Source organism: Lampetra planeri, chromosome 17 (assembly GCF_965212315.1).
Source record: "Lampetra planeri chromosome 17, kcLamPlan1.2.h2, whole genome shotgun sequence".
Classification (NCBI taxonomy): domain Eukaryota; kingdom Metazoa; phylum Chordata; class Hyperoartia; order Petromyzontiformes; family Petromyzontidae; genus Lampetra; species Lampetra planeri.
The window spans coordinates 8681083-8703026 of record NC_136123.1 but is presented as its reverse complement, the minus strand read 5'-3'; the positions used below and the strand labels follow the sequence as shown (position 1 = coordinate 8703026).

Sequence of the window (21944 nt, the reverse complement as noted above, 5' to 3'; positions counted from 1 at the left end):
TTTTACTGGCCCTTATACATTTGACGAAATTGATCGTGTTTTTTCTGTGATGACAGCTTTAGAACCCAGGGTGTCAGAGGCAATAGCTGTCAGAATGACAGGCCTCCTTAGGCAAGGCTAAATCTCTTTCCGTTTCCACACTTAATCCACTATTAAGGACCTTCAGTTCTGATGGGCAGGTTATCTGCCAACAATTTCACCCGTACTGTGTTTTACCTTCATTTTAATTCCCTTGCACTATGTGTGTACTGCTAAATAAATGCTTAAGCAGCTGTTGGGAAAAAGTTGTGTTGTTTCAGTCACTTTCAAAGGGCCGTGTTGCTTACAAATCATCCGCAACCAGGGTACCAGTGTTGATTCATGTTCTCCGACAAATCACACAGCCACACGTGGAGTCACATTTTGTGATGACTTAATTTATTGTGGCCCAAAAAATTACAAACAAATAATAATAACAATAATACCACCAAATCCGAAAGACTGATTTACACTAAACAAGAGAAATGTTTTAAAAGATGGTGATGACCTCCTTAAAATGTCATTATTACAGTTTAAATAAAGCCTCATTTTCAAATACAAAAACAAAATTAAATAAGAAACAGAAACATTTAATTTATTACATCATATTATACCATTGAATGCTTTTAAGGCTACATGGAGCCAACTTCAACACCCCCTCTGTTAAAACTATACCCCCAGCAGTCAATTAGAAAGCTATTTTGGCATTTAATGCAAATGGATTTCACTTAAAAATCTGGCGGATTTATCTTTTTTATTCTACACACGACGACATACAAAAAAGCTATATTAACTTCTGCAATATACCGTAGATTACAAAATGTAAATATTTTCACTGGTTTTTTTTCATTTTTTGGTAGCAGAATATAAGGTGTGGTTTAAACGGAGAGCTAAAAAGCATGGTTTGTTTTAATTGTGTTTTCATCTTACTTTACAAATCCCAAACATTTTTTTCCGGTGTATTTTCTTCGCTAGAAAAGAAAAAAACATCATCACCACGTTATTTTTTTTTACAAATTATCTCGTAAAGCCCTAGGTAACCCAGGCTGGAATTTTTTTGTTTTTATTTTATTTGCCACAACTTACAAGTACATTTGTTCAGCCACATACAGCTCCAACAAACAAGTGCTAAGATTGCAAAATTTGCAAAAACAGAAAAACGAAAACCCCAACAGCAAAGGAGGAGATACTGAATGTGAGGTTCTACCCTCTTGGCAGCCAGGTATGTGTATATATATGATGCACGCACAATTTGTACACTGCCATTTTTTAAATTTATCTACGGCCAACTGAAAACCACATTAATGTCTTAATGTTTGCCTTGGCAGTGGATTCTCAGCTCTCCATTTCAAAGTCCATTTTTTTCTGTTTTTACATTTTTTTTCATTTCTTAAATAGCAATCCGTGCATTACACACATTTATATAGCAGATAAAAAAAAAGACAGACAGACAGGCAGACAGGCACCTTATAGAAAAAAAAACCATAGCGATGAAACGTGTGGGAGAGTCATTTACTTAAGCCCCCTGCCAGACCCCCCCCCCCTCACCCCCAGTTCAGTTAATGAGGCTAACACACAGAATTAAATCCCCCGTGTGTCTTCTTCCACACATCCTAGCCTGGTAAAGTGTCTGATAAATGCAACGATATCCGCATTCGGGTCTGTGCCGACCAGGGTCACCGTGGGATCAAAAAATGAAGAAAGCAGGGTGCCGCCCCCTCCCTTCCGACTGGGTGCACCAGTGCACCCAGTGCACCCTGCGACTTGGGCAGGGGATAAGCATGACAAGTGGTCAAGCGTCGCACAAATGCATTCGTCCGGTGCCATCGTCTGTTCAGTCGTTCTCTGTGAATGTACAACAGTGAAATGTTTTTTTTTTCTCGATGCGCCCGACAATGCGGCGTGGATTAGCACAGTCAGCCCCGGCTCCGAGAGGTTGCTGCTGCTCGTTTTGGTAAACTGTGCTGTAGTTATCAACTGTCGGCGCAAGGTTTGTGGTCTGTTTGTCTGTGTTTTTCACATATATGGGCTGTACATCCGATTACTGATAGCGTCACAAACAGAAGAAAAAAAAAGCACCATCCTTTACACGTGTGGCTTTTACACTAACGATTAGCTTTGCTCGCAGCAAGTGGTAACCGTAGAACATTTACATGTAGTGATATATCAAAACACAGGTGTTCAGTTAAAGCGTAGAGAGGATAAGGGATAATAATTTCTACAGGGTTTAAAAGAGAACTTGCGTGACGTGACGCAGTACAGTTATGTGTTTCGCCTTCGGGAGAGAAGAAAATCCAGACAGCGTCCCTGTGTCGGCGCGAGAGTCACCCTTCCCACTCTGATCTGCGTACTTTCCTTTTTGAATCATCGTTTTTCAAGTTCCAGCAATCACTGCAAAGCACACAACGCTTCAGTCAGTGTCCCGTCCAGTGGCTTCACTTGACAGGAGCAGCATTGCTCTGGTTTCTTCCCGCCACCCAAGCCATAAACACATCTCTGCAGGGACAGAAACAAAGGGACAATTAGTCTGAACAGTTTCAAATGCCACTTGTAATTTTTGTTGTTGTTCCAAATCAATAGAGCTTTAGACCCTTGTAGGAATCTGACGGTTGTTTGTGGCAAGCATATGTCGCTTTGTAAGGGTGTGGAATGCACAATAAAACACAGCGCTCTCTTCGGCTAAAGAATGGGCCACAGATCAACATCGGCAACACCCACAAATAAGAAACGTGTACATCTCACACATGCGCACACGAGGACACGTTCACGTGCGCTCGTAAACACATGGCACAGCTGCTCTCCGCTATGTCTACCCCTCCTGCCGTACGCTTAGGACAAGACGTGATCAGACTTTGCGCATCTAAACGGTCTATCGACCCACACTTAGAAACAATCTGCTGCTCGAAAGCACCAAATGCTGTTTGTTTCACTCAACAACAAAAAAAAACACCCCACCATGATCTCAGAGGAATGCCACCAAATGGAAATGCAAGAATGCCTAGTCACGCAAAACTTTCCTTAAAACAAATCAAGGAGGTGGGCAAATGAGTATACACCTCATTCTGAAACCTCTCATGAAACAAGCTACAAAATGTATCTTCCTCCTTTCTGAAATGCTTAAAAGATCAGTTCCTGTTTGGGCTACATTATGCAACACAGTCTAAATGTAAAACTCACCCCAGTAATATTTCCATACTGAAAATAAATCTATGGGATTATGGAAATTAATTCAATGGGGCCCTATAAGAAATGAAGGAAAATGTGTGAGCTTGCAAAGGCTTTTGTTTGCAAGGGTTGATTACTCAATTCCATCTAAATGTAATGTAGGACACACTGCTTTCAAGCTCATGCGTAGTTAATGCGCTGTGAATTTACATACTGGTCCATTCAACTTCTTTTGGATTAGCGCACCTGCATCATTGAACATCTCAAAAGCTTGCATAAGGGGTATGATCCAGACTTGGGACAGCTGTGTTTCCCACATAATCCCTAACTTGCATTTTCAGTTGCGTTTAGCTGTAGCTAAGGAAAAACACCTGGGATATAAAAGAGTAATAACTGCGGCCTTGATAAATGCACCAAAGAGGCATGTGTTGGAGCTCGAGTGAAATATAGTACCTCTTTGCTGAGCCAATCTCATAACGTCACTCGGTTCCAGCTAATAACCATTGATTTATAGTATACACCAACGATAACATTACAACAGCGTTGGAAGTAAGCTGAGCCTTGGGTAACACCGACAACAGAGAACGTGACCTTAAAAACGAAATCCAATTTTTTTTTGTACTTGGCCGAGGGAGAGAATTTATACTTATCTCTTTTTCAGGAGAGGCTAAATAAATCGTAGCAACATAAAGGGGCAGTTCTGTCAACATTTTCAGGATTCAACTGCGGATAATTAAAAATACTGGGATTGTCTTCCGAGTGCACATTGGGCCCAATTCTCTCGGTCTCCAAGAGTCTTCATAAATCGTTGTCAAATAGAAATATTTAATCTTGGCATAGGAATGTGAAATGTTTACCACTGGTACAAGGCCACCAGAAAATGGGCACCACGCAATCCTTGCTTGAGCATGGAGATGCTAAAATTCAGTTAACGAAAGGCGACAGGCCTCAGTTGATATTATCCACTGACCAAAGTGGCAATCAAAGTGTCGTTAGGCCCAATGACAATCTTGCCGGCCACTAGGCCAAGTCACAAAGGTGCTGTTAGCGAGCACCAAATAAGGCCAGCATGGCACATGAAGACGTTGGGTGGCCAACAGCATTCCAAGCCGCCTTTTGTCTCCCCAGTGCTGATGTTTACACACCGCATCAGGTACTCATTTGAGGCCGAGTGGACCTAGTGGAGGCCCATGACCCGGTTCAGATATTCGTCACCGATGTTGGCCACGAGCGGGAATCGAATTCGGCCCACCGAGGGTTCGTAGCGCCAACCACTACCCCCCGCCACTAGGCCGAGTCACAAGCATGCACAGTGACAAACAGGTGGCAGCACGCACACCTGCAGTGGTGGACCACGCACTCGCTGCTGCAGTAGCTGCTGTCCCAGTCGGCGCTGGGAGCCGGCGGGTTGGGGCAGCCGGCGCGGACGCACGACCGGTGCGGGGGCGGCTGTCCCTGCGGGGAAGGCAGGCTGGGCTGAGGCGGCGGAGGGGAGCCCATCATGGGTCGCGAGTCGCCCTGCTGCGGGGAGTACACCTGCGAGGGTGGGTGGGGGGGGACAGCGAGCGTAAAGCACCGGGCGCAAGTAGATGCCGCGGGAGACCGCGTTGGCACCGACGCTTGACACGTTAACGCGCCACGCACTAGGCCACCCCCGCCCCCCCCTGGCTTCGTGCCCTGGGCATGGCATTGTCAGAAGTGCGCTGCCCTTCAAAGGGTATGTTAAACCAGCCATCCCATCCGCTTTTAGGCATTAACAATCCCATGAAGCCCTTTTTACGCGAGTTAAGTACTGTGTGTTGGCCAAATCGTGAGTCATAGTGTAACCCACGCACACACACAACCAAGGGCGCAGGGCCCTGAAGATAAACTGCACACAGCTGAACAGCAACAATAGAGTGAAAGATTTTGATATGAATGGATAATTGAATTTAACATGGAGTAACTTGGTGCAGGTGTGCGTGCAGACATTGTCCCCGGGAATGTTGGGGCTCAGGTACATTTTTCACCGGTTTAACGTGCAATACTTACAGGTGTAACCTCACCAGGATCAAAGCCCTGTGATATTGAATGCAGCTGTATGATGTTTATACAATCGTGAATGTGCTTTGGCTGCAGGTGTATTTTATGACTTTTTAAAGACTCTATTAAAATACCTACTCACAGAATCCTTCCCAAACTCATATTTCTGGATTTGGATTCCTCCAAAAACTCAAGGAAAGACCTCTACAGACTTCCATTCACCGTCAGCAATGTTGTGGTCACCGCAAAATGTCTTCCCATAGCTCAACACTCCTCAACGTCGTCCTGAGCACCTGGCTTCCTAGGACTCAATAAGTCGAAACAAAATATGAGAATGGGTTTTTCCCCTTTTTTCTGGCAACAAAACAGGTGTTAAGATCTTAAGACACCAAACTGAAACCTTATACAAGGAATCATGTCTGCATTAACCACAATAATTGTGGTCAGAATGCAAAAAAAAACGTACTCTGATAATATATGCATTGTCCTTGAAATTGATTGGTCCACACCAGAGACAGCTTTATTTTGAGCCTAGTCTCAAAACGGTGTTAGACTAGAGGACGCCAAAAGGCCATGATTCCTTGTAAAAGGTTTCAGTTTGGTATTTTAACATCTTAACAACTGTTTTGTTGCGAGAAAAACAAGGGGAAAACCTATTCTCATATTTTGGTACTGGCAAAGGAGGTCCCATGATGAAGTCATAACAAGTCCCCAATGTGTTCTCATGTACACGTGAGCATTGAGTGGCACTTATCGCCCTCCCCCGCTCCACTGGCAATCCTCAGCACATGCTGAAAATTAATTACTCATTCCTATAACAGGGACCTGTATATATCCACAAGATGATCACAAGCCTAGCCTCCCAATGCAGTGCTTATAGTTATGACCTTGACTAGATGAGGGTAATTCTGAGTTGATCCTGTGTTGATGAGATTAAGTCATGATCTCATGATTGGAAGCTGGGCTACTTTTACCTGCTCGAGCTGCTCAGCCATGCCCTTGTGCCTGCACACAGAGACCTGGGCCACTTTTCCCTTCCCCTTGGTCATCATCGCGGGTTCGGTTACATCTCTTGGCTCCCATGCTCGCACTGCTTTTATTGTTGGGTGTAGCAGTCAAGGAGGAGCCACACTCATCCCCGTCACGTGAGATTGAGAGGTAAAACCTCAGACCTGACACGAGAGATTTAGAGGTAAAACCTCTGACCTGACACGAGAGATTAAGAGGTAAAACCAATCAACTGGCTACCCATCGCCAGTAGGGTCACATACAAGACCGCCTGCCTCTGCCACAATGCCTTCATATCCGCCTGCCCGCCGTACCTTTCTTCATTATTGACAACTTGCAGCTCAGCACACGGCAGATGCCTGCACAGCGCGACTCACGACCTACTCTTGATACCAAGATCCAGGATGGTCATGTCTATGCCTCGCTTCTCGGTGGCAGCCCCAACAGTCTGGAACGATATCCCTCTGCACATTCGCAGCATCACCTCAATCGCCTCCTTCAAGAGACACTTAAAAACTCACCTCTACAATCATGCTTTCGAGCGACTCTGAGCTTGGCTCCGCGCCTCTGAGTTGCGGCCACTACGTCTGCAAATTTGCGCGCGTTACAAATTGAACTATTATTATTATGTGACTGCTTGCTTACGCCACTGGCGGCAGGAGCCCTAGAGAGCCCCTCCAGGAGTATTTGGCCTACTCTTCCACGCTGACCAGTTATCTAAAACGAGGTGAGAGGACCCACGCTGTAACCCACCTCATGCAACCTGCCCATCGACTATTTGTTTTGTATATCCTTTGGTTACTTGTAAATAGTGTTTAATTCCAAGCTCAATTTTGAACAATAGTTACACGAGTGCGTAGAAAGATATTAAAGAGAGCAATGATTTTTTTTGTTATTCAATTTTAATAAAAAACTAATATTTCCGGGAAAATCTAAGGTAGGACTAATGCTATTAACAAGTACAAGTTTTTAATTACTAAAGAAGTTCCGGTACTCAATATAGCAACATGGCTTCTGAGGCAGAGTGTGTTTGCGTAATTGAGCAAAATTGATTTCTCCATTAGCTCCTTCCACGCTTTTGTCAATAGGTGCACATGCAGCCGTGAATATTTATCGAAGAGCGATTTCACAAGCGCAACTAAACAAAAGAATAATATAAATGAAGCTGTATGAACTAAATGCCTTTTTTTACAATCGTTAAACAATATCGGGTAAAATATATCTAATTTGTAATCCAATAATAATAGTGAATGCATCAAAGTGTCGTGAAACGTTTTCAATGAAAGTCCTACTTATGGGCAAGTTCGGGTGGTTATATCAAGTGTACACAATGCGTGCCACAAATAATATTCACTCAGCCCGTCATACTAATGCAACTGTTGTGGTTAGCAGTGCCTTAAGCAGAACAGAAGTATACTTAGAAGGAAGCTGGTTATTTGTAAATGTATCCACCAAAGCATTTTTTGACCTACGGTTTAATGCTGACATCGCTAAACAAGAGGGTAATTACACAACACATTATTGGTAAACATATTGAACTGCAAAGTAAACAACTGTGATTTTTTAAAATCTGTTCTCCGCCCCATACCTTTACAGTATTAGTCCTCCTGTATTTCTTGAAGCTAAATTACCCCCCTCCCCCCAATTTCAACGTATGTACGTTGAAACGTTGAACCTCTTTCGCACCGTACATAGCTAACCGCGCTAATCGGAGGTGCAGAAAGCACTAAGAAGTTCACCGCTTACTGTCGCACTGCGTAAGGAGTTTCAACAGCGACACAAAAACACTACACACGTCCCAAATCGCAGAGAGAATAAGCGAGCCTGAAGGTCGAAATGAATGCAACTGGGGGGGGGGGGGGGGTGACCGTCTGATATCATACGATACATTTATAGATGTATGCGCACCGCATCTACTGTATACGTAATTGGCGAGTGTGCGTGTGCGCGCATGCACGGCTGTGCGCTAACACACAGAAACTTGGCCTGTGGGAACTTTGTTGAGGCAGAACTATTCATGCATAGCTAAGCACCATCTGGTCCTTTCTCTCTCTGGGCCCATCTGCCCACCCCAGCTGGCCCCCACGAAAAAAAAGGAAAGAAAGAAAATAATCATAATAAAAAACAGAGCCGACAGCTGCCACTAAACAAAGGAGCAAACAAAATAAAAGCGGGATTAGGCAGGGAGGGGGGTGCACACATAGGAAGGGAACAGAGAAGAGGGTTCAGTCTATCATTTAACAGCGAAAAATAGCGAGGCCCTTTGTGCTGTTGGGCCCTATTCAGATTACGGGACCTGATTGAACGTACATTATTTTTTATCTGAATTGACGACTTGAAGTAAAAAGGGTGGGATGGGAGTTTCTCTCTCCCCCCCCCAATCTCTTTCTGTCTCTCCGTAAGAGGGGGGGGGGGGGGGTGTGCTTTCTAATGGAAAAGTCCACTGCAATTTAGATTTTTATGCAATTTGCCAATTTAATTGCAAAGATGGGATGATGGCATTGGAATAATGCATTGGGCCTTGCCAAGCCGATGTAAATACACGGCGAGAAGAGGCGGTGATTAAAAACGCGCACATTGCGGAGTTATTGCTGCAGCCGAGGTGTTTCGTTTGGGGCGTTGTCACGGGACTAGGCCAATTCATACACGGGCCCTTATTGTTGCATTTTGATCTTTACAAAAGAGTCCTATTGCGTTTTACCACTGCTCTATCAGATCCTGGAGGAATTCAAAATCCCTGTGGGGTATTATAGGATTTCTTTGAATACATTAACTACATGTTTTCATGTAAAGGATCAATAGGATTAGTTGAATAGAACATCAATAAGTATTGTTTTTAATTGGACTGAATACAAAAAAAAAAATTAGTTTTTTACGAAGTCCAAGGCAATCCCATTATCAGATCAAAACTGTAAGGGCTGGACAAAGTACATATGTTATAAATGTTTTTATAGCCTGCATGGTATGTTTACATGTGACATGGGCATAACAATAGCAAAGAGTATTGGATGCAGAATTTATATTGTCCATAAACATTATACTTTGTTTCCCTACATAGTGACATCATTGTAAAAAAAAAAATCCACTTATTCTCTTATTTCATTGTCATCATCACACAGAGCTGACGGATATCTGGTTATCAAATCTGCGTGATGGCTGTTCTCCAGTTCTCTTTGACTGTCCTTCATGCATGTCAACACAAGCCCACATGCAGAATGTATTCCAGAGCACAGGGTATTGTGACAACACTCATGTAGTGTCTGCTTTATACAACTCTCTAACAGTACACACAGCAGCAGCAGCAGCATTCACAAAATATAGCCAGGGCATGGCTCCAGCCTGAATGGCAAAATTTAATTTAATGCAACTGATACTGCAACTCTATCAGAAACATGTGTTTAGTTGTTTTTTCTTCCCCGAAACTGTTCTAGTCCGTATGTGTCGGATCATTGACATAAATAACTGATAAAAGCGTGATGTTATTTTAGTGGCAGGATAGGTCTAGCACTCACAACATTGAATCTTAAAGGTTTTATTTGCGGGCATTGGTGCGATGTCACAACTTCACGGATCTCCAATTTCTTTTGTACACTTACCAAAGCAGTGCCATCTCTCGCAACGTGCGATGTGACCAGAGTGGTATAACTTGAAGCCCAAAAATTCCACATTTGAAAAAAAAAAAGGCAAATTCACTTGTTTTGGAATTAAACTGTCCTCGGCAAATAAGTTACCAGGTCTCATTTTGCAGACACAAAGTTAATAATTCTGATTTAATAATATTATACTGGTAATGGAATTGTATATTGTACAGATACAATCATTTCATAAGCGTACAGCTTGTGTGTTTATTAATGTTTTGTAAATTCAACAATGAAGGTTTTATGTTGCTTTCTTGGCCATGACAGCAGCAGCCGTATTTAAAGATGTTATTTAGCTTGTGCCAAACATTAAAAACAAGTCAATTGTATGCAGTCTTACAGCCTCTAAAACACATCCTCTGGAATGTGCGTATTTAACCACACGACTTTATATGAATGAAAATATATTGCTATCATTCATGTATTAAGTTGTTTTATAACGAAAAGGCAAGGCATCTTAGTGATTTTGCGTAACAAAAACCATACAAGAAACCAAAAATACGTCAGTTTGTATTGCACATTAACACATTGTAAGTTCTCACATTTTTTTATTTTGATTTAAAGCTTTCATGACTGCAGGGATTCATATTCTTGGTTCTTTCGGTAAAGTCACGTAGACGGGAAACAATAAAATAATAAAAATATAAAACATTATTGTTTCCCTTCTATGTGACTTTACCGAAAGAACCAAGAATATTTGTCTCACATTATGACTTGCTGTCCATACTGTACTGTATATGAACAGATAGTATTTTATTTACCCAGAAAAGCATAACTTAGTCAAGATGACTCTTGCGAATAGAAAAAAAAGATAATGTGATACTTGGTCAACATCAACAGATTAATAAGAAGGCATGTGTAAATATCTACGCATATAAATGCACAAAGCTGAAACAAGGCAAACAATTACTCTCAGTGTAACCGACGCCAGATTTAGTAAAATAAGATAACTGAAAATGCATCAATCAATTCATTATATCATATAAAGCAATGCCACGAGCCAGTTAGAAAGTTGCGAAATGCAATTTAAAAACTAATAGCTCAGCTGTTGTGTAAAAATGTCCCTCCACTGAGAGACCCAGGAGGCTCCAGAGAAGCCGTGACAAGTACTTTCTCTCGCTGCCGCTGCGCCAATGCCTCATTGCTCCATTGCTCAGGCCTATCCGGGGACAAAGCTGGTTTTGTCCACCGCTATTCAGATTGAGACCCTCTTTTTTTGCCTTCTCCATTCACTGTCAGGGAACACACCGCACTTGCCACCCCCTTCTCCTCCCTCCTCTCACTCCCTATACAGCCGCACATCCTCACACACAACCTCTCTCTCGCGCCTTGCTTCAGGTCCCTCCTCCTTCCCCAGCCTATTCCAAACTAATTAACTTGCTGTAGCAGACAGGTGCCTGGGAGAGAGAGAGATGCAATCTCCTTGGGTCACAATGAGAAAATTTCAAGTCAGGGATCAGCCCCTTAATTCTGTTGACCTTTTTCTTTTTGTAACTTTAAATTGTTCAGAAAACCAGCACGTTTTTGCCCATAATTGGCTGCAATATGCACGCTAACTTTTACATATATAAAATAATTGAATGTCCTTTGTTTTTTTTACTTATCAAAGCTGAAGCTATAATGTGAAAAAAAATTCCCCATATAGGTGGAGACAGAGGCTTTTTTTAGGTAATTATTCCATCTCGAATGGTGTAATGTTAATAAGAGAAGAAAAAAATCATCTATGCATTAACCCAAGTGCCCCAAATCTGATACAGTCTTTCTCATCTTGTAAAAAAAAAATGGCGAGATCGAAGTGGAGATCACGACTTGCAAACGGCCGTGGCTTGAGTGCTCGACCAGAAGTCTCTGCTGCACTTGAATCGAGCAGCTAAGGTGTCTGGGGTCAAACGATAAATGCAAGGGGGGCTAGTTAAAGTATGCTTATTTTCTCTGCAGGGTAAGATTGTAAAGTGTTTGTACAGCCAAGTTTGAGGTGCAGGAGAAATTGAGGCAGAGAATTAGGATAGGAGGGGGGGCACCTTTATTTGATCAGTTTGACTCTGGCCAAATCATCATGGCCAAAGCAGTTTCCAATTAAGGGCGCGTTCCCGTTAGCAGTGACTAGGGACCCATGGTACAATTCATCATCATTATCATCTTCATAATTGTCTGAAAACATGGGCAGTGGATGCACATGCAGTGCTCGGGTGGGTACACAAAATCTGCAACAGTTTGTACGCATTTTTGTGTACACAAAACAATAATTCCTTGAGGTAAAAAAGTCATATTTGGAATTCTTACTGGAGCCTACAGAAAAATGTGATTGTTTGAAATACACAACTATTGAATTGGAGATATCCAACGGTATCTTTTAAACGTGGATGTATAGAAAGCCGAGGACAATTTTGTCAAAAGCAAAAATCCCCAGCGAATGTTTAAAAAAAAAAGTATTCTCAAATCCATCACCTCTAAATGAACATCATGCAGGTCCACTAACCGTGCACTGGGCCAGTAGCGTGCAAGCTTCCATCAACCGTCATCACTATGACAACTACTCTGCCATTGGCTTATTGGACCTATGGGTTTGGGGGCTTCTGTCTGCCAATTTGTGATGAACGAATACAGTTATGCGGTCACTATTTGAGCGCGCGATATCACATTCAATAAAAGCTTTACTTTGGCAGAATAGCAAGTGTAAATGAGGCAGCTGAAATACAATTATAGGTAATTTATTTGCAATTCATTTTTTTTGTTGTGGGGCAGCTTCGAAATTGTATATGAATAGTTGTGAACAATGCTTGCAAACAGAAAATGACATCGTGGTCAGCGCTCTCCCCATCTCTTGCTTTTTCCATTGTGCGCCCATTGCATTTATTTTCCATAGTCCATCAAAATAAAATTACTTTTCAAATCCTTCCATGGAACTGTTTACTCTGACAACACACACATGCGTATAAAGCCACGGACTTTTTCCTGCCTTCAATCAGTTCAGGAAAACAAAATAATTAGGTTTCGTACAATAATAGAGTTTATTGTGCTAAGGATTTTGAGTGTACATCAATTTTCCTTTAACAGCTATTTAATGCACACCAATAACACGAACCTTAAAAACGTGTGGGCATCACATTAATAATGCAGCTAATGCGTTATGTCCTCAGCCTCATGTCTGCCAAAAACCTGTCCCATCGCTCATTTCTACTGAAATTCTCCCAACATGCACTGCTCTTGATACTCTATCCTTGTAAAATATAAAAAGTAGCGGGGGGGTGGAAGACGACTCCTCAGGCATTTGGCAAGACTAGTCCTTACAAATTATTCACGATGCTGAAATATTCATTATTGGTTTTTCTTTATCCCCATTTACTTTCTTGTTTGAAAAAGCCCAGCAGTGCACGCATATTCTTGTAAAATCATAATTGTTTTTTTTTTATGAAACACCAGGAGCAAGAGGGCTTTGGTTAATGTTCAAAGAGCGCCGCCAGAGTGACGAGTGTGCTGCTAAATTGGTTTTGTTTCCCCTCTGCGTCGTCGGGGCAATAACAACTCGCCCACTCAGGGGTTCTGATCTTGCAGCTTTGTTCCCATATAAAGGGCCCCCAGACGCCCGTCAATACTGCAAATCGAACAGTTGACAATGGTGGCTTGCGCTTCCAGTTAACCAGACGACGCACTGCTGGTGTGTGCAACATGCGGGGCTGGGTTGCTTTTTGACACGGAGAATTGCCATCTTTGAGGATTTAAGTAACGGTCATATTGATGAAACATTAAGTAAAAATAAACTTGCATGTGTTTTTTTCTTTACCAGGACACGAGTATAAACACGCGTATATGTTTGCAAATTTTTATTTTTTATTAACTACACTTATAATGTGCCATTACAATGGCCTTAAAGGTGAGAAGTAGACACAACATATGCAAAAACAGATGCTGTATCAGTTTACTGGGCTGGAGGAAAACAAATCTAAGAATGTGATATGAAATAGTCGCACTGACTTAATGTTATGAGCACTATAGAGCCTTCATATGAAAGTGTGGAGGTGGAGTGATGGCCCATTGGTTAGTGCACAGTGCGCGATTGAACCCAGCTACCGGAGTTAAATTCTCATCCATGGCTAACATGAGTGATGAGTGATATCTGAACTCGCTCCTGGACTCCCTTAAAAAAACTGCATTGACCAGCGGCGCTATAAAGTATGGTCTAACAACGGCCATGACTGAAACGACATGTAGAGGCCTTCATCAAACAGTGTTGTGACAAAATGCTGCACGTTATTATGATAAGTGTAAACGTGTTTCACAATAATCCAATAGAGGTGACTGGATGGAAAATAAAAGCACAAAGTGCATTGGTTTTTAATGACCCCGCCGCACATTTATGAACCCATTCCAAACATTTTCCGACCACCTCTCATTGACGAAGGTATCAAATAAATAAACAAAGCTTTCTTGGAAGTATTAAAATGGATATTCTAAAAAAAGAGAACATTACGTTTTAATAACTGGAAGTTAAGAAGAGGCGAGGCAATGCAGATGTTAGTTCAGCCACTGGTGGCCTTATTTCATTAAATAAGATTATTAGCTTTGAAGGCACAGCGAGTACCATTGGCTGGGGAAAGGATGACAAAACTTAATCAGTGTTTAGTAAAATGAAGCTGTATTCTCTAATGGCAGACATTGATAGTGGAGATGGTTAAGAGTTGCGAGGTGTGTACGTAATTAAGAAATGAATGAATACGTGTTTGAGATATCTTGCAGAATGAATGAGCTTTCAGAGAAATAGTTAACATTGCATATTTGTTTTAGTAATTACCTAAGCCATGTATTGAGAATTTGGTATTAATTTACATTTCACATCCGTAGGTTAATAATGGCAAAAAGATATTGAAATACAAAGTTGATGATGCACATCTGGAAGGTAAATGAGCCTGGTTAAAACCACACATTTAATCATGAAAAACTTTCTAAACATGTTTCGTTTAAGAAAAAGTTAAGGACAATTTAACATATATTTTTGTTAAGTGAAGCAAAGTGCGCACATAACACGCAATTATTTACTCCAGCAAGCTGCAGGGAGCTTACCTTCAGAGCGATTTAATATTATTTGCTTTTAATAAAATGTAACCACAATGGATTTATTTAGTAGACAAATCTCCAATATTTGCGAGGACAGATCAACTGGCCGAATATCCCACTGCTAAGCGGCTCACTATATTGCAATGCACTTCCCATGTTTTTGTATCGGAACAACCAACCAAGGGCTCCATTATTGCTTTGGTGGCTGACAAATCACAGAGGACACTAATCATATAGAAACACAGCCAGGTCTCCCTTGCAAAAGAGCTTTAATGTCTCAATGGGCTCACAGCTGCTAAAGTAAATGCTACCAAACGGAGCCTGACCTTCTGCAGGCATTTCATTGGTGAAGCATATTGCCTTGTGCTTGTCATTCTTCCTTCGTTGCGACGTAGTCAAGCAAAAACAAATTAAGTGGTAAATCATGAGGTCCAATCAAATACATTAATATTTGCCAGGAACACGTGGGTAAACTCCAAGCCAGGAAGTGATAGCTGTTAATTTGTTTAGTAATTTGCCTGTGGGTATTTTCGAGCTGTGGGATTTGGGCTCTAATACTGGTGGTAGCCGAGGTTCTCTGCACGTTGGAGCAATGTCACAAGTTGTTTGAATATACATCAATTGTATGGTGGCTACTGGCTACCCAGGGAAAATAAACTGTCCCCTCTGTAACGCATGGCTTTGCGGTGTGTTGGCCACCAATGCATTCAGCCAACTTGGATATAAATAGTTATAAATTAGTTCACAAAATCCTGCTGACCACCAGGCCACGCACACTGCCGCGTAAAAAATATATACCATAAATAAATCCACAAAAGCAGGATCGATGGGGCATTAATAATTAAGCGGGACAGCACTTAAAACACCGCTGCGTAGAACATTCTGCTCATAATGCAACGCACATTGGGGTTCAATCGTTTCCAAATGCGCAGACATCAGCGCTGTCGGTGCGGCAGTGGGGTGTACAGTACGCGCCGTGACAGCTGCTGCTGCGCGACACTGCGTCTGAGCCCAGGCAGGGATCACCGTCTGCGTGACGGCTCTGCAGTGCAAAGTGATTGCTCGTGAATTATCTATGTGGATTAAATTGTTTTAACTGTGCGCATGCTTTTGTGTATGCTATCTTATCTCCCGTAATCACAAATGGGATTGTACGAAGGCACGATGTATAATTTTGCACCGCAGTGAAAAAAAAACGTGCACATTCGTAATTGCTGTACGTTTAAATTGACCCGTATGTGCAAACAAATACTGTAAATATTTGCATTCTTGACTCTGCTCCTAAAAATAAGAATTCTACAAAGCATACACATGTTCAATTGACATATTATAAAACAATGACTTGTGGCTTGGTATCCAATGTTGTGTTTATAAAACAACACTTCCATTACATTCAAATTTCAAATCGAGTTACAATTCGCTTGCACTGCCACGATGAGGAAATTTCCATTCAGTGCATTCACTTCCTGCAATCTGACCTCCTTCCGTCACTACATCCTGGGTCAGGAGGACACTACAAGTTCAACGTACATATACGTACGCTAGTACCCGTTTCCATTGACACATCAGAGCCCAAGCCAGCGCTGCGCCCTCACGGTATGGGTGGTTTTCCACAAGGCATTTGCCATACTGTGCCGGAACCAAGCCACGACACATCGGCCTCACAAGACACCCACATCCTGCTCCAGGGTTAAGCAGGCCCAGGAGCCAGGCCAAATAACGCATTCATTGCATGCGATATCAGTCAATGCACCGCGAGCACACGGCTACGCCGCATCATCGACACGCGCCTCGACTGGTTCAACTATGTGCGACGTCAGCGGCACGGCCGCGATGGCTCGGCACCACTCCGGCACAGCTCACTCGTACGGTGGAAAAGAGGTTCTAGAGGACACCCACCTGTATAGACTGCTGGTCTGGCCCAATTGGCTCACAGTGCAGCTGTGGCTGCGGCTGCTGCTGCTGCCCGCCCATCGGGTGGTGCTGGGGCGGCCCGGGTGGTGGCTGAGCGAAGCCGTGAGGTGACTGGATGGGGCTGCCCATCATCTGCTGCCCGAACACCATCATGTGCTGGCCCTGCGGCTGCGGCGGCTGGGGCTGCCCCTGAGGCTGAGAGTGCGGCGGCTGGGGCTCCTGCGGTTGTCCCATCAGGGCTTGCTGTGCTGCCGCGTGCTGCATGTGCTGCTGCTGTTGCTGCTGGGGTGTGGGCATCCCCATGGGCGGGCCCTGCGCTGGGTGCAGGCGCTGCATGGGCATGCCGTGGGGTGGCACCATCGCCTGGCCCGGCGTCATCATCTGCGTGGGCATGCCGTGCGGCGAGTGGTGATGGTGCTGGTGAGGGTGTGGGTGGTGGTGTGGGCGAGGGGGGCTCATCCTCATTGGCCGGGGCGACATCACCATCCCGACGGGCGTCGGCTGTGGCTGCTGTTGCTGCTGTTGTTGCTGTTGTTGCTGTTGCTGCTGTTGCTGCTGTTGTTGCTGTTGTTGCTGTTGCTGCTGCTGTTGCTGCTGCTGCTGTTGCGGAGGTTGTCCCTGGTTCCCCTGCGGCTTGGGTGCGATGGTCCTGGGGATGGGCTGCAGCTGGGAGGCCATGCCCGGAGATTGTTGTGACATTGGGAAGGAGGACGACATGTTGACCTGCGATATGCCGCCCTGCGTGACGCGTGGAGGCTGGGTGTCGCCTGGGTCGGGGTAGGACTGCCAAAAGGGAAGACGAAGGAAGGGACAGCGCAAAGGAACGTTGTACGGGGATTTGTGCACAGTTGTCACTGCCAGTGCGGCAAAACAGGGAAAGAATACAATAACATGATGAAGACGGGGAAAAATAAATATATATACGAATGTAGCAACGGTTTTACGATTAGAATATACCATAGCTTGAATTGATGTGTGCCAGGATTTCGGTCATGAGGTCATGGGTTAAAATCCTTTCTGGGGTCAACTTAACCCCAACACCATACTGTAATCTGGAACCCCCCCCCCACAGAGCACCGATAGAGATGAGCTTGTTAGAATACCGTCATAATGGCTTTAATTTCATTTTATATATTTTAGGCCTGATATTAGAGCTGAAAAGAAAATGAGCTATTTAATGTTGAAAATAAATATACCTTGAAAACTCTATTAGACTCAAATCCTGATGACGTATAAGATGGTAAAAAATAACAGGCAAATTCAATCACTTCATGATTACAGGTCACAAAAAAACATTATAATATGTCAGTTGTAATAGAGGATAGTTGGCAAGATTCAGGAATTGTAGTGTAGATTAACTATTTTTTTGAAATCCATCACCTGTTAATGATATTTAAAAGAAAATTGGCCACGTTTAAGAGGGTGCCGTATAAAGAATGTTTTGTTTGCGGGCTTTTAAAATGGTTGCACGTTAAAAAACATTTAGCTTTTATTGCGAAAAGCAACGGCAATCTGCATATTAATGGAGCTGAAAGTAATAAAGGGAATTCGGCGAAAATGCTTACGCGTTTGTTTGCCTTCACACGACTGTGGCAAGTGCTGAACACGGTGACATTTAAAAGCAACTTGAAATGTAAATTTCACTCGGGAGTGCGTACGAACGAGAGGGTGCACGCACGCGGCGTATACGAAGAGTCTGCCAAAATGTTGAGAGCGAGACGTTAAACGTATACACACGCTCGCAGTTATGATGGTGTAATTATGTTTTAATTCCATAACCCTTAACATCAGTGTAATTAAATTATTACATTATTTGTGTTCATGACTGCGTGCATTTGCACTAATGTTTTAAACTTGTATTTGCGAAAAATTAAGCACGGAAATCGAATTTTTATAAATAGATGATAATTATTTAAATATATATTATCCTTAATTTACCCGGGATAGTCTCATGAGTATTTAAGACACTTTTTTAAAGAAGATCCTGCTTCAGATGTTCAGTCAACTTCTTTCAGAGTATTTTTTTGCATGTGGGATGAATCAGGAACAGCAGAGAATACCCATGCACGCGAGGAGATAGCAGTCAAAAAATATAAATAGACAGCTCAGCAACCTACTTGCTGTACAGCCTTCTATGAGCTACCCTGAAATAAATGCAACATCTGCCTTAAATGGACCGCAAAAAGGGATGGTGTAATTGGTCAGCTAATGCTGCCTTAGTGCATTAGTAGCCAGTGCAAGATGACTGCGCCTTAATGGGGTTAAACAGGTAGATAAAGAAAGTCAAGGACAAAGCCTTGGAGAAAATACACCTGCATGCTGGCATTAACACAGATTAAAATAAAAATTTAGGATTACCGATTATGATGACACATTGTCATGCAGTTCCACCTGCGCCCGTATGTTAATTGTACGCTATACTCTTTGTTTTTTTCAGTAAAGTCATGTAGCTAAAAAATATAAAATAAAATAAAAACAAATAAATTTATTTTATATTTTTTACCTACGTGACTTTACAAAAAAAAACAAAGAGTATGGATCCTTGCAGTCACGAAAACTTCAAATCTATAATTAATTGTACACTCTTTGTTGCAAAAAAAATATTATTTGATGTAACATTAAAAAAATAACAGTTTTGTGGTACAAACTGGTTGTGGTTTTGTGATGAAGGAAAAACGAAGTAGGTGGGATTTTATTATTATTTATTTCTCCTCTCCCTCTCCAAGAAGGTTTGTTCTTGTAGTCCAGGTATGTTAAGTGGTGCTTGCAGGCTGAATGGAGCGCTTGAAGCGTTGATAGGGGGAACATCTTACCTTGGAAACTAAGCTGGCTCGGTATGCTGCAAGCTGCTTCAGGTACTCCTTTTTAGCTGCTTCAGTTCTTCGTTTATATGCCTAAGAAAACACATTCGAATGCACTGGCTTTACATCATGAAATACATGTGCACAATCTTGCACACACACACACACATACTCGAATCTCAGGATTGCAGAGTGAAAGCTTAACTCACACTCGCATTGAGGACAAGCCCATCGTGGCAGGGAAAAAGCTTAATGCTGGTTAAGTTACAATACATTTGAATTATTGACATGATATTTAAATAAGTAAAAATATTATTGTAAGTCATGCTATACAATAAGTAACGCGTTTTCTTGTCTACGCCTACATGGATGTTTAGCAGAAACACGGTTGGCTACGTACGGTGCGAAATAAGTTCAACGTACATGTGTACATTAGGGGCGCGCACACCCTTTGTGAATCGAGTTCGATTCCTGGACACGAGTTTCATTTGTGGCCATGGCCGACATAAGTGCTCACCGCACTGCCCAGCATGCTGAAGTATGGTCAAGCAACCCCCACGGACTGACGCTGCATGAGGGAGGCATTTATCCAGCAGAGGATTGGCAAAGGGCTGCAACTGTTATTTTAACGGTGATATATATGTGCGCGTACCGCAATAGACGTTGTGTGAATGTCACGAGATGTGGTTACATTTCTGCGAGGTTGTAATATGCCACGCAGTTCATTGCGTGTACAGCTGTATTTTAGATGGTGGTTGGAATGACATGTATTGATGTAAAATTGTATTCCAAGGAAAACATTACATTCCTGTATATTTCATGCACAGGACTTTCTTAGGCCCCAACATGCCCCCTCTTTATATCAGCTTCATGCCACATGTTGACGTTCAAGGGCACAGCCGAATTCATGTGTTCGCAGAAAAGGCAGTTTGCGCTAGCATTTGGCAGGATCACAGAAAAATGACTGCTAAATCGAGGGAAAATGTGGCCATCTTTTGCACTAAGAGGCAACGGGGCAACAGAGAGCTTTCCTGCAACACACACGTCAGGGACCAGAGCACTGGACGCACAACGATTTGCGATTTTTGTTGTTGTTGTCGTTGTTGCACGCACAACAAGACAGCGTCTACCGTGCGCGCACACGGGGGCGGTGCAACTCCAAGTGCCATGCCCGCATTAACGCGGCGCGCGGGGAATTACAAAAGCGACGCTCGCCGACCTGTTTCTGCTCCTCTCCTAGGCCGTCCCACATGGAGGCCACGATCTTGGAGACCTCTCCGAACGTGGCGCTCGGGTTCTGCCCCTTGATGGCCGCCTGCGTGTCGCGGAAGAAGAGCGCATAGGCCGACACGGGCTTCTGGGGCTCGTTGGGGTCCTTCTTCTTTTTCTTCTTGGGCATCTTGGGCTTCTTGAGCACGGAGTCGGGAGCAGGCCGCTTCTCTCCGCCATTCTGCACGCACACACAGGCGATCACAGTCAGCGCCGCCGCCAATGCGCACCGGCAAGGAACGCCGCCCCAACGAAGACTAATCTTTTTTTTATTGTTAGTATTGCAGAGGCTACGCCTCCACCATTGAAACAAAGTTTTATTGGTCATTGGTGGCGATAGCAGTATTGTGGGTGTTTTTTTATGACAACAAGAGATCTAAAATTACACGATTCAAATAAGAAACAACATGTAATTGAGTTTATATAACAGTTCTAATTGCATCGGAATTGTGTGGAATATAATATAAATGCAAAAACATTTTAATTACAAATGTGTGTGCAATCAACGAACTAATCACAGTGACGCTCAATGACTCAATTCACGCGGTGAAATTTTTTCCGACAAATTTCCCAACAAAGTGCATTCATCGAGCCAATTACAATGCAGCAAATGTATCGGGAAATGTGAGTGTTAAACTGTTCTTCATGAACCTTGCCAGTCAATGACCAAAGTTGACAAGTTGCAAACAGAGTTTACATTTCTTCATACGCATTAATTTCTTAATTAGGTTACACCTCAAATAACCAAAGAGCACGACGCAATATGCCATCTCAGCTCTTTGGCTTTGCCAGAAGCACAGCAACAATTGCATGAACTGTAGTGAGGAGATCCCATTTTTATACAGTTGTATATATTTAAAGAAGAAAAAAATAACAAGAATAAATAATGTCAGGTCTTTTGGTGGGCCACGATTCAGAGCACACGAGTTATTCTGAGGCTGCAGTGACCCTTGGATTAGCGCAGCGGCTCCTGCGCGCTTTAAAAAGCTAAAATGGGATGCTCTATTTTTAAGCCACATATCCACAACGATTACAATGGGGCACGGCTTGTGCC

General features: G+C 43.0%; 1 protein-coding gene across 5 annotated transcripts in view; it reads right to left on the bottom strand.

The window, feature by feature from the left end:
• Positions 1-395: 395 nt before the first annotated feature.
• LOC144723341 (TOX high mobility group box family member 3-like) overlaps positions 396-21944 on the bottom strand; it is a 71336-nt gene continuing 49787 nt past the window's right edge. For 2 of the 5 annotated variants that reach the window (XM_078602051.1, XM_078602055.1), the window contains 5 exons: positions 20841-21071; positions 19634-19714; positions 16806-17603; positions 4523-4719; positions 396-2409 (listed from right to left, as the gene is read on the bottom strand). In XM_078602051.1, the coding sequence (XP_078458177.1) occupies positions 2343-2409; positions 4523-4719; positions 16806-17603; positions 19634-19714; positions 20841-21071 (1374 nt within the window). In that variant the 3' untranslated portion in view covers positions 396-2342. Of the gene's footprint in view, positions 2515-4522; positions 4720-16805; positions 17604-19633; positions 19715-20840; positions 21072-21944 lie in introns of all 5 variants that reach the window. The other 3 variants (XM_078602052.1, XM_078602054.1, XM_078602053.1) reach the window with 3 other exon arrangements.